The sequence below is a fragment of the Ranitomeya variabilis genome, chromosome 4, assembly GCF_051348905.1.
Source record: "Ranitomeya variabilis isolate aRanVar5 chromosome 4, aRanVar5.hap1, whole genome shotgun sequence".
Classification (NCBI taxonomy): Eukaryota; Metazoa; Chordata; class Amphibia; order Anura; family Dendrobatidae; genus Ranitomeya; species Ranitomeya variabilis.
The window spans coordinates 670,319,534-670,332,405 of NC_135235.1; the positions used below are offsets into that span (position 1 = coordinate 670,319,534).

General features: G+C 42.0%; 1 protein-coding gene across 1 annotated transcript in view; it reads left to right on the plus strand.

Moving 5' to 3' along the window:
- The first annotated feature begins 768 nt into the window (after positions 1-768).
- LOC143766285 (uncharacterized) overlaps positions 769-12,872 on the plus strand; it is a 30,605-nt gene continuing 18,501 nt past the window's right edge. The window contains exons 1-2 of the mRNA XM_077253840.1: positions 769-894; positions 12,625-12,774. Coding sequence (XP_077109955.1) covers positions 868-894; positions 12,625-12,774 — 177 coding nt within the window. The 5' untranslated portion in view covers positions 769-867. The remainder of the gene's footprint in view (positions 895-12,624; positions 12,775-12,872) is intronic.

Sequence of the window (12,872 nt, forward strand, 5' to 3'; positions counted from 1 at the left end):
TACTCAGCGTAGGTGGACCCCAATGTCCGAGCATACCCTATATATATATAACATAGAATTATTAATTCCTTTATACATTAGTAAGCGGTCAGCTCCGGACATGTGACTGATCACATGACTGTGACATTATGAGCACTCCCTCAGGCCATCGTTGTCCACCATCTCCTATCCGGCTGCTCCATGACCTGCAACTTCTGCAGTTCTCTCCATTGTAGGAAGCTGAAGAGCGATGAGCACATCAGAGATATGAGGGGCCGCACAGAGATCGGTGGGACGAGGTGGGATTGTATTTCTTGTGTCTCATGGAGAAGACACAGGAGGGACAGCAATTATAGCAAAGTAATGGGAGGGACAGATACACGCGGCTCTGCTACATATGCTCCGTACACACGGCTCTGCTACATACGCTCCGTACACACCCGGCTCTGCTGCGTACTCTCTGTACACGCACGGCTCCGCTCACCTCATACTCACAAGGCTCCACTCCATACACTCCGTACACACACGGCTCTGCTCCGTACACCTCGTACACACACGGCTCCGCTCCATACATCTCGTACACACACGGCTCTGCTCCGTACACCTCGTACACACACGGCTCCGCTCCGTACACCTCGTACACACACAGCTCCGCTCCGTACACCTCGTACACACGCGGCTCTGCTCCGTACACCTCATACACACACGGCTCTGCTACATCCACACTGTAAACCCCTCCTGACCCCACACATAAACTTCCCCTCATCCAGCACCATGACAACCAGCACAGCAGAGTCCTGCATACACTGAGGCCCCTGATCATGTGACCCCTGACTCCTCCCCTCCTGTGACCTCATCACAGGTCCTGTTTGCACAGAGCAGCCATATATGTGGAGTGCGGCTCTGCAGGTGGAGGTAGGTGCTGGAGCCCCGTTGTTCTCTATCAGGATTAGCCGCTGGTCACACTCGGCCATTTTTCCTCCCCATGTAATAAATGGCCTTTATGTTTTCCCCCTGAATACACACGTTCTCCCCCAGTTGCTGGTCGCTGGGCTCTGACCTGTGACCCGGAGACCCTGAGATCGGGCTCTGCAGTCTCGGGTGTCTGGCAGATATTTTCCCACAAGGTTTTTTGTTAACTTTTTCTTATGTTTGCGGCTTTATTTCTGTTTTTTTTCGTCTTTGATCACTTTTTTGCATTTTGTGCGGGGGTCAAAAAAGATTAGTGGCCCAGACCACAAGACGTGTATTATGCTGCTCTAGCAAAGAATACAAAGCTGCCTCACAGATAACAGTGATCAGGGCCGGCTCCAGGTTTTTGAGGGCCCCAGGCGAAAAAGTCTCAGTGGCCCCCCCCTTTAACACACACCACAATTCATGATGCATAGATACAGCAGAGAAATATAGGTATAGCACAATGCCAGAATTCACTTCTTACATGAATGATAGCTATTGTAAATTCTATAAAACCATACAGCAGAGGGGCTTTATATAAGTCAGCCCCTTATATGCCAATTATGCGAGAGCGATGCTCGAGCCTTGCATTGCCTCACCCGAAACGTTTGTATTTCTATGCAGCTGCACACTCCTGTCCAAAACACGGACGGCTGAGCAGGGTGAAGTGATGCAAGGCTCTCGCAAGTGGAACTCCGAGTCCGACCTAATATATGGTAATGATTGGTCACTTAGTCACTTACTAGTCCACGTGTGTGTTCTGGAAAATAAGTCCTGACAGTGGCGTTTCTGCACTGTGTCACTCTTGGAGTAGGTGACATGTAGATCCTGTGCTTTAGCAGATGGCTAACTCTGGTGATCTAAGGCCCACAGGTCTCAGGGTATCAGTACCTGTAATATTATTGGCAAATCAGCGTTATAGAATACTTTTGGGTTTTCATTGGCTGTAAGCCATAATCATCTACATTAACAGAAATAAACACATGAAATAGATCACTCTGTTTATAATGACTATATAATATGGAGTTTCATTTTTTGTATTGAGGAACTGAAATAAATTAACTTTGATGATATTCTAATTTTGTGAGCAGCACCTGTATGCATACAACTTGATGAATAGTCAGCATTTTGTTTGTTTAGTATAATACACCCCATAGTCCTCCATATATTATAATGTTCACCACAGTCCTCCATATAGTATACTACACTCCTCAGTCCTCCATATAGTATAATACACTCCTCAGTCCTCCATTTAGTATAATACACTCCTCAGTCCTCCATATAGTATAATACACTTCTCAGTCCTCCAAATAGTATAATACATGCCTCAGTTCTCCATATAGTATAATACACTCCTCAGTCCTCCATATAGTATAATACACTCCTCATAGTCCTCCGTATATTAAAATACACTGCTCAGTACTCCATATAGTATAATACACTCCTCATATTGCTCCATATAGCATAATGCACTATCATAGTCATCCATGTAGTACAATTCACTTCGAAGAGTATAATGCACCCCATAGTTCTTCATATAATGTATTCCCCATAGTCCTGAATACAGTATAATGCAGCCAACATATAGTATAATGCTGCCACCTCACAGACTATAATGCAGCCGCCCCACAGAGTATAATATAACCCCCCAGAGAATATAATGCAGCCCCCTCATATAGTATAATGCAGCCCCTGCATATATAATATATGGTAGGCCCCTCATAGAGTATAATGCAGCCTTCCTCATATAGTATAATGCAGCCCCCCCCATAGAATATAATGTAACCCCCTCATAGGGTCATTCCATGTCAAGTGAACCAATGATTTTTACCACTATATTTTTAATTCTTTTGAGATTTTGTTATTTGGTAATAGTGTGTCAGAGAATGCAAAATATGAAGAAGAAAAAATTCTAGATATTTATTTTTTATTTTTTATTGATTTTCAAAGTTCGGAAAAAGTGCGAATTTCGGTGTTGCCTGCCTTTACATTTCTCCACATAACTCAGGCTAGAAAAGAGGTAGAGAAACCAAATTAACACCATTCTACTCAGAACTGTACAGGCTTTCACCAGATATGTCACAAGAGTATCTTTGATAATATTTTACCTATGCGAACGCAAGCGCAAAACTTTAAAACGCATTTCCGAAAAAAACGTTTAATTTAAAAATTTCAAAAACTGCACATGTGCCTGCTATGCTCCTACCCACATCTGTACCAAAATACAAGCTGGGATCATGATGGGATCATATTTTAAAAAATAAAACTATTAGTGTCAGTTCAAAAATCTTGATCTCAGGTCTGTTCAGCCTGTGGTGTAGAAGTGTGGGGTCCATATTTCCCAAATAATCCATGATTGTTAGATATTCCTGTATTATTTTATTATGTTACCACATAGAAGAGGAGAGGACAGAGGAGAAAGCTTTGTTAGGGCTGAGGATGACCAGGGGTAGACGGTGACTGCAGAGCAGATGACCGGCCGGCAGCTCCTGCCTCCACAGGCCATATTCACACCAAATCTTATCACCCAGGAAACTCCTCAAATGTAGGGAGAAAAATATTCTTAACATCCAGTTCATGTATTGTACAAACCAGGACTACGGGGAGGAGGAGAGTTTGTTATATTGGTTACAGGAAGCAGAACCCATCACAGGGACTCAGCAATACCGGACTGTCATCCCATGTAGTGGAAATAAAGACAGTGACGTCCATGACGTGGTAGAAGGTGGCACAAGATCGGCCATGGATGACAACTGGTTATGTGACCTGTAAATATGATCGGCGCTGTCGGCTACTGGACTCTCCAAAGATTGTGAAAATGAAGACGTAGAAGTGACTTTCCTGCACCTTCTGGTCCAGCGCCGTCCTTTGTGTATCCAAGAAAATCAGACATTGTAAAAGTGAACAAAAATCAGATATAACTCAGGTGGAGCCGAGCACCATGACAGCTGCACATACTCTGACACAGAAGGAAACGGCCATTGCTAGTTAGCGCTTATGGGCAAGATGACATTTCACCCACTAGAAGGGACACATTGATGATAGAAGCCCAGTGTAAAAACCTACTATTAATTGTTTGATTAGTTCATATTTTATAGTACGAGGATTTAACTACTGTACTATTCTTCTTAAACACTTCAGAAATGACGTTTAGTGATATAGTAGAAAAAAAATTGTTCCATGTATAAATAGGTGGTAGAAATATTGGTTCTTTTAATCTGGTTTTTAACATATAATTAGGATCAGACTGAATTTAGAAAACCACACTTGAGGATGTGATCACCTTTTATCTTTTGGCTTGTTCAATGCATTCAGGTTGAAAATACTGAGTAAGTTGTTATGATGATTAAGATGTATTTAGGCTACTTTCACATTAGGTTTGTGCACTGCACGTCACAATGCGACGTTGTGGCGCACCGACGCATAATGAAGCGCCGCACAACGGGGGCAGCGGATGCTGTTTTTCAATGCATCCGCTGCCCCATTGTGAGGTGCGGGGAGGTGGGGGCGGAGTTCCGGTTGCGCATGCGCGGTCGGAAATGCTGCAGACGACACCAAAAAACGTTACATGCAATGTTTTTTGGTGGCGATGGACCGACGCAACCGTCGCACGACGGTTGCGACGTGTGGCAATGCGTCGCACTGCGTCGCTAATAAAAGTCTATGGAGAAAAAACGTATCCTGCAAGCAATTTTGCAGGATGCGTTTTTTCTGCAAAACGACGCATAGCGACGCAGTGCACAACGCTAGTGTGAAAGAGGCCTTATTCTGGCACTTCGGTATTTGTTTTTTGTGTTTCTTTATTGTTACATATAAATGTTGAATGCAATAAGTTGTAATTTGAAAAGAAAAAAGGAAGAAACTCACACAAGCATAAAATCAGATGATTCAAGGCTTAAAAAAAAAATACAAATTTGATAGATCCCAAGTTGAATCCCTGTACAAATATAAACAAGGACACAAGTAACACACATGCATGTTTTCACAATTTTAAAACATACGTTTTTTTCAGAATTGCGCATCAAAATTTTTAATTTGATTTCTCCAAAGCAAAATATAAAGAAACATAGTCTTGTGACATATCAAATGAAAGCCGGTACCGTTCTGAGAAAAATGATGCCTCTCCCACCTTTATATCTTAATTCTAACCCGAGATACGATAAAAAATGTAAAGCCATACCAGGCCAAAATCCGCTCTTTTTCAAAACTTTAAAAATCTGTAAAAAATTAACTGATGAAGAAAAAAATTCTAAACTTTTAATTTGTAATTAACTAAAGTTGTACTTCATAAAAACAAAAAATAAAAAAAATCTAAAGACGTAAGGTAAAAAAAATACTCATATTTGGATCACTTGATATGGAATGACCCCATAGAGTATGATGCAATCACCGCTCATAAAATATAATACATTTAATACATTAATACATAGAATATAATACAGCCTACCTCCCCACAGAATATAATGTAGCCCCATAAAAGAGTATGATGCAATCCTCCCTCATAGAATATAATACATCCCTCATATAATACAGCCCCCATAGAATATAATACAACCCCCCATAGAATATAATGCAGCCCTCCCATAGAATATAATACAGCACCCCATAGAATATAATACAGCCCTCCCATATAATATAATACAGCCCATCCATAGAATATAATACAGCCCCCATAGAATATAATACAGCACCCCATAGAATGTAATACAGCCACCCATATAATGTAATGTAATACAGCCCCCCATAGAATATAATACAACCCCCATAGAATATAATACAGCCCCCTATAGAATATAAAACAGCCCCCCACAGAATGTAATACAGCCCGCCATAGAATATAATACAGCACAGCATCCCATAGAATGTAATACAGACCCCATTAGAATGTAATGTAATACAGCCCCCCCATAGAATTTAATGTAATACAGCCCCCCATAGAATATAATACAACCCCCCATAGAATATAATGTAGCTCCCCGAGAATGGCCCCACAATCCAGTTATCACTCATTGATAGATTTAAAAAAAAAAACACACAATCCTCACCTCTCCTCGTGCCCCGCGCTGCTCCTAGTGCTCCAGGCTCAGCTCCGGTCTCAGCGGCGGCAGTCGGCCCGACACACAGCAGGTACGATATGACGTCATCGCGCACCTGCAGTGTCAGAGGCAGAGGGGAATGATGGGAGAGGGAACGTCATCTGATGCTCTCTCCTCCATCATTGAATTCAACTGTACCGGCGTCATAGACGCCGGTATAGTTGAATGCGGCGGCGCTGGTGGGGGGTGAGTCGCCTGTATCCCAGACAGCGGGATGTGCCCCCTATCTCGCCAGGGCCCCGGCACTTTCCCGGGTACGTCTGATGCTGACGCCGGCCCTGACAGTGATAACACTCTAAGGACATTTTCACGATAATATGAATATGCCATGTTTTGAGTATATGCCAAAGAGGCCCATTGCTTTTCAGACACATGCCTGTGGGTGATGACAGCCCCCCTTCGCTTGAGGTAAAAACAACTTTTCTCCTTACTCTGCCTGCGTGCGTAATCCTATACTTCCCCCCTCCTTCAAGAATTTATATGGCCCTGTGCTGTGAACCCCAGTCTTTCCCTACATTCCTCATTTCCTCCTCCCACCTGATACTGGCTAAAATTGGTACAGCAAGCATGGGATTCTATTGTTCTTTTAAGTTTATGTATATTGGCACCAATCCTGGCTAGAGATATAAGGATTATATAGTTAGGATGTCCAGCGACAGATCTATAGCTCACGGAAATCGCTAGGAGCTAAACCCAACGAGTGCACATCCTGATCCTTGTGTCGTTCGTATATGAGGTTCATACAGCGAGCTATGTATTAAAAATGGTTTATCACAGGTCTAAGAAAGGGGAGGATTCAGCCTTGAGTGAGGTCACCACAGGGGATTGCTTTGGTTTTAGGCTAGGAAATAAGTGAGTGAAGCAGCAGTCTTCCAGTGTCTTTTGTCCGGGGTCTAGCTGCTGTACAGGTTTGTGATGCATCTTGATGTGTCCCCTGAGCACATGGTCAGCCAGGAGATGAAATGATCTGAACCAAATGGGAGTGTCTTTTCAACTTTAAACCCATTTTATTTGTAATTGTTTTTGCATACGACTCGTCTACTTTTATAATATCTTTTTACCTTTCTGTAAACACTGCCTACCTTTTTTGGAGTAAAATATATAAAATTACTAGCTTTATATTTCCTTGCTCTATAACGAACTGTCACATCCTCTGAAATGAATTACGCTACTAATTTGGGTTGGCTCTGGACCTGTTACTACATAAGAAATCGAAGCTGGTGGCAGCGGAGTTGTCCTGTGCATTTGGGAGGTGTTATAGGGACGGCGGCGTTGATAATTATTGTTCCCCCCTGAGTGGGAGTAGGTATATCGCAGCATGCCCATTAGCCATTACAAAGTAAGGCAGCCTTTCTGGTGACTAATTATCCTAGCTGCAGTACCTAGTCTGACCTGAGGGTAAGGGGAGCGCCAGAGACCTGCAAGTTCCAAACCGGAACTGGGAAGTGGGATATAGATAAATCCCCTTCAGAAAGGAACCAGGGGCAACCAAACAACCCCGGTTTATGACAAATTGGTGTGAGTGGTGGGGATGATAAAGGTATCCTCCCCGTGAACCGTGACAGACATATCATGAATAAATATCACCTGCAGTCCTATGTAACGCCACAGATAACACGGTGATAACTCTGAGTACAGATAATGTAGTAGATGTCACCTGCAGTCCTATGTAATACCACAGATAACACAGTGATAACTCTTTTGAATACAGATAATGTACAAAGAGCACTTGTCGGTCGAAGCACGTCATATGATGCCTGTATTTTCTTTTTTTGTGAACACACAATTTTAATCAATTCAAAACAGAACTTCTTGTGTTTCTCCCTTCTTCTAACCTCACTCTTCCCAACATCGAAATTACCCTGGAGGGTTCAACCATAACTCCCAAGCAGCATGCCCGCTGTCTTGGAGTCATATTTGACACCGAACGTTCTTTTACTCCTTATATCCGATCACTCACTCGCTCTTGTCACCTGCATCTTAAAAACATTTCCAGAAACCGACCTTTTCTCACCTTTGAAACTGCTAAGACTCTTACTGTCGCTCTTATTCATTCTCGTCTGGACTACTGCAACTCTCTTCTGATCGGTCTCTCTCTTACCAAACTCTGTCTATCGCCCTACACGTGCCCTCCGTTCTACAAATGACCTAAGACTAACATCCCCCGTAATCCGAACCTCGCACCTCCATCTCCAAGACTTCTCTCGTGCTGCGCCAGCTCTCTGGAATGCACTTCCCCAGACGATCAGACTGATACCTAGCCCCGACCTATTCAAGCGCATTTTAAAAACCCATCTCTTCAAACAAGCCTACCACATCAACTACTCAGTAAACTAACTTTGCCCTGTTCCCTCCTTCCAAATACTATTCTGAATCTGCACCCTACTATTCATCTGTCTCCACACCCTCCATGCACATGATAACTGCACTTGATACTTGACTATTGCACTTAAACACATGGGCTGATGACCGGATCGTGCAGCTTTATATGAAAATCCCTATTTATTATAATGCCAGACCTGAAATAAAAAGCACTTTTCACCTATTGTGTCCCCCCCCCCCCCCATTTCCTTCTAGATTGTAAGCTTGCGAGCAGGGACCTCACTCCTAATGTCACTGTTTAAATTGTCTTAACTTGTATTGAATTTGTCTGTACATGTCCCCGCTTAATTGTAAAGAGGTGCGGAATATGTTGGCGCTATATAAATAAAAATTATTATTATTATTATTATTATTATTATTATTATTATTAATCTTTGCTTCCTGTACCTTGGATAATAAAATAGACTTTTTTGGATTTCATCTGTGAGCTGGACTTTTCTGCTTTCTCCTTACAGATAATGTAGTAGATGTCACCCGCAGTCCTATGTAACACCACAGATAACAGAGTGATTACTTTTAGTGATGAGTGAATAGCATTGTTGCTTGGGTCTCCCCAAGCATGGTCGGGTGATCTCCGAGTATTTGTTAGTGCTCGGAGATTTTGTTTTCCTCACCTCAGCTGCATGATTTACAGCTGCTGGACAGCCTGAATACATGTGGGAATTTCCAAACAAACAGGCATTCCTGACATGTATTCAGCCTGACTAACAGCCGTAAATCATGCAGCTGAGGCCACGAAAACTAAATGTCCGAGCACTAAAATACTCAGAGACCACCCGAGCGTGCTCTGGGAAACCCGAGCAATGAGTACACTCGCTCATCACTAATAACTGTGAGTACAGATCATGTTGTAGATGTTACCTGCAGTCCTATGTAACACCATAGATAACACAGTGATAACTCTTCAGAATACAGATAATGTAGATGTCCTCTGTAAGTCCTATATAATCAGCAGATACCGGTGATACCTCTCTGAGTCAGGACATCAGCACCGCAGCCAATAGTGGACACTGGGAGAAGAGGTGTAGACTTGTTACCCGGATCCGCATTGACATATGGATGTGTATGGTTAGATGTCTCGCTATTATCCGTGTTCCCATACCTTGGGTGGTTTTTCCGATCCGGGATTTCACTAGAGGATGATGGACCAGGATTTCAACTTTCTTTGACTCTTGCATTCTATTATAAAAGGATGGGCCTCCACTCTATGCCACGGGTTACATACCCTAGCTGGAGCCCATTTTCCCTTTTTTAGGCAGCACTTCTTTTTCATTTTAGCGACCTAGTAAAAGTTAATTTTTAATATAAACTCTCACATTCTGCTGTAATTCAGTTGACATTGTGAGATCCTATGATATTTGAGGAGGACATTTATTCCCTCTCTATTCTGTTTCTCCGTTGTTTGGGGTGCCATCTACTGGCTAAGTATAAACAGTATTCATATTTTAATTTCCATTTTTTAAATTATTGTTCTCTATCTGCTGTTTACCCCAAAAGAAAGCAGATGCCCCACCAAAAGGATAGCACTTACCAGACCCTAAACAAAAAAGGTGACAAGTGATTGGGCTCTCGCATACAAATCTGCCTCACTGTCAGATCTCCCTGCATTCCACAGAGGTTGGCCCCCTCCTGCAGGCTGGAAGCAGTATCGCTCGCTTGCAGTTGGTGAGAGCGGAGTGATAGTGGGACCTGATCTTTGTATGTACACTGTGTTCCAAATTATTATGCAAATTGGATTTAAATGTCATAAAGGTTTAATTGTTTTGTTTTTCAAATAAACCCGTGGATGGTATTGTGTCTCAGGGCTCAATGAATCACTGAAATCAATCTTAAACACATGTGATAATTAGTTTTCCAGGTGATTCTAATTAAAGGAAAACTACTCAAAAATGATGTTCCACATAATTATGCAGGTCACAGGTTTCAAGCAATATGGGAAATAAAAAGGATCTCTCTGCTGCTGAAAAGCGTTAAATAGTGCAATGCCTTGGACAACGTATGAAAAAATTAGATATTTCACAAAAAACTTAAGAGTGATCATCTGATGAGATTTGTGACTGAAACAGAGCACATACAGAGTTCATGCAAATAAAGGCATAATGAGAAAGTTTTCTGCCAGACAAATTCATTGGATTAAGAGAGCAGCTGCCAAAATACCATTACAAAGCAGCAAACAGTTATTTGAAACTGCTGGTGCGTCTGGAGTCCCTCGAACCTCAAGGTGTAAGATCCTTCAAAGGCTTGCTGTGGTGCATAAACCTACTATTCAGCCACCCCTAAACAGTGTTCACAAGCAGAAACGGTTGCAGTGGGCCCACACATACATGATGACTAATTTTCAAACAGTCTTGTTTACTGATGAGTGTCGAGCAACCCTGGACGGTCCAGATGGATGGAGTAATGGATGGTTGGTGGATGGCCACCATGTCCCAACAAGGCTGCCACGTCAGCAAGGAGGTGGAGGAGTCATGTTTTGGGCTGGAATCATGGGGAACCAGCTGGTAGGGCCCTTTAAGGTTCCTGAAGGTGTGAAAATGACCTCAGCAAAGTAAATAGAGTTTCTGACTGACAACTTTCTTCCATGGTCTAAAAAGCAGAAACGTGCCTTCAGGAACAAAATAATCTTCATGCATGACAATGAATACCTCTGAGTAATTGGCTGCTATGGTCATAAAACGAGATAAACTCATGGTGTGGCCACCATCTTCCCCTGACCTCAACCCTATAGAGAACTTTTGGAGTATCATTAAGCAAAAGATCTATGAGGGTGGGAGGCAGTTCACATCAAAACAGTAGCTCTGTGAGGCTATTCTGACTTCATGCAAAGAAATACAAGCAGAAACTCTCCAAAAACTCACAAGTTCAATGGATGCAAGAATTGTGAAGGTGATATCAATGAAGGGCTCCTATGTTAACATGTAACTTGGCCTGTTAGGATGTTTTGGAGTTAAATAGCTTTTTTGTTCAGTGAATGTGACCTCCTAATGCTGCAAATTCCACAAATGAGCATTTTCAGTTCTTTAAAACATATCAAATGTTTAGAAATACTCCTGTGCCTAATAATTTGGAACAGTGCATTTTGAGTTTTTATTCATTTTGTAGATTATACTGTTGTCATTGGGAGGTTTCTTCAATAAAATTTGATGTATACTCTAACGGGTGATGACTTTTATTAGACTGACTGTCATTTGCACTGACCATTTAGGAAAATCCGAGAAAAATGTCATTTGCATAATAATTTGGAACATAGTGTAATCCACAAAATTCCACAAAAATTTAAAATAACCAATAAATTTCATTCGATTGCACAATTGTTGATTCTTCACCAAAAATTTACATTTGGTATCTTTATGTTTGAGGCATGATAGGTGGGAAAAGGTTGAAAAGTTCCAGGGAGCCGAACACTTTCATAAGGCACTCTACATATTAAAGGAGACTATGTATTATATATACATGTATGTGTGTGTGGCTATATATTTATTTGTAGCTTTGTCGCCATAAAAGGAGGGGGGGCCCAGACACATTTCTTGCACAGGGGCCCCAAGCAATGCAGCTGGAACGACGAGGGACCGGATAGTGAAGCAGATCTCTGTTCAAGAGCCCATCCACCATGGCACTTGCCAGCTGTAATTTTTTAGGGTCTAGTGAGTGCGATTTTTTTTGAAAAAAATTTTTTGTGTGTGCTTTCTTTTGTTGGTATCCGGTTCCTTAAATTAAGGATCCCGCTGTATTCATTAACTTTTTTAGCTGCCTGGACACTTCCTCATTCAACCGCAACTAGGGCTTATTTTTGGAGTAGGGCTTATATTTGAAGACTACTCCAAAACGGCCAATAATTCCTGCTTATCTTGGGGGAAATGGGGTATCTACATTTCCTGATATGTAGAAAATATGGGAATTAATCCACAAACTTTACCATATCGCACTTTTGGAATATTTATTTACCAGTAGCGCAGCAGATAATTCTCCCCAACCAAGACAGTGCCATTTAAAGGTCAGGGTTGGAGACTGATATTGGCAATTACGTTGGTAAATCAGAAGCGATAAGACGGTATTTTCAGTCCGAGTGCGGTTTATAAAATAATGGACCGCACTCTGACCAATGTCATATAATGTCATTTCTGTGTTCAGTGATTGGATCTAAAGTCTTCATTAATTGTATTATTACATGGGATTCTTTATGATGTTACATTGTCATCTTCTCCTCATACAGGTCCCTACAATATCAGATCCTCTCAGTGGAGATCTTCTATATAAGGGAATTTTCCTGACTGACCCATCAAGGATGGAACAGAGCAGTGACAAGATGGTGGAGAGGATATTACACCTCACCCTAGAGATCCTCTTCCGGCTTACTGGAGAGGTGAGAGATTCTGATGACGTCACATTACATCATTCTTATCTATGGGAATAATAGATGGACAGAACTGGAGAGGTGAGGACTCTGGAAATGTCTGTAGT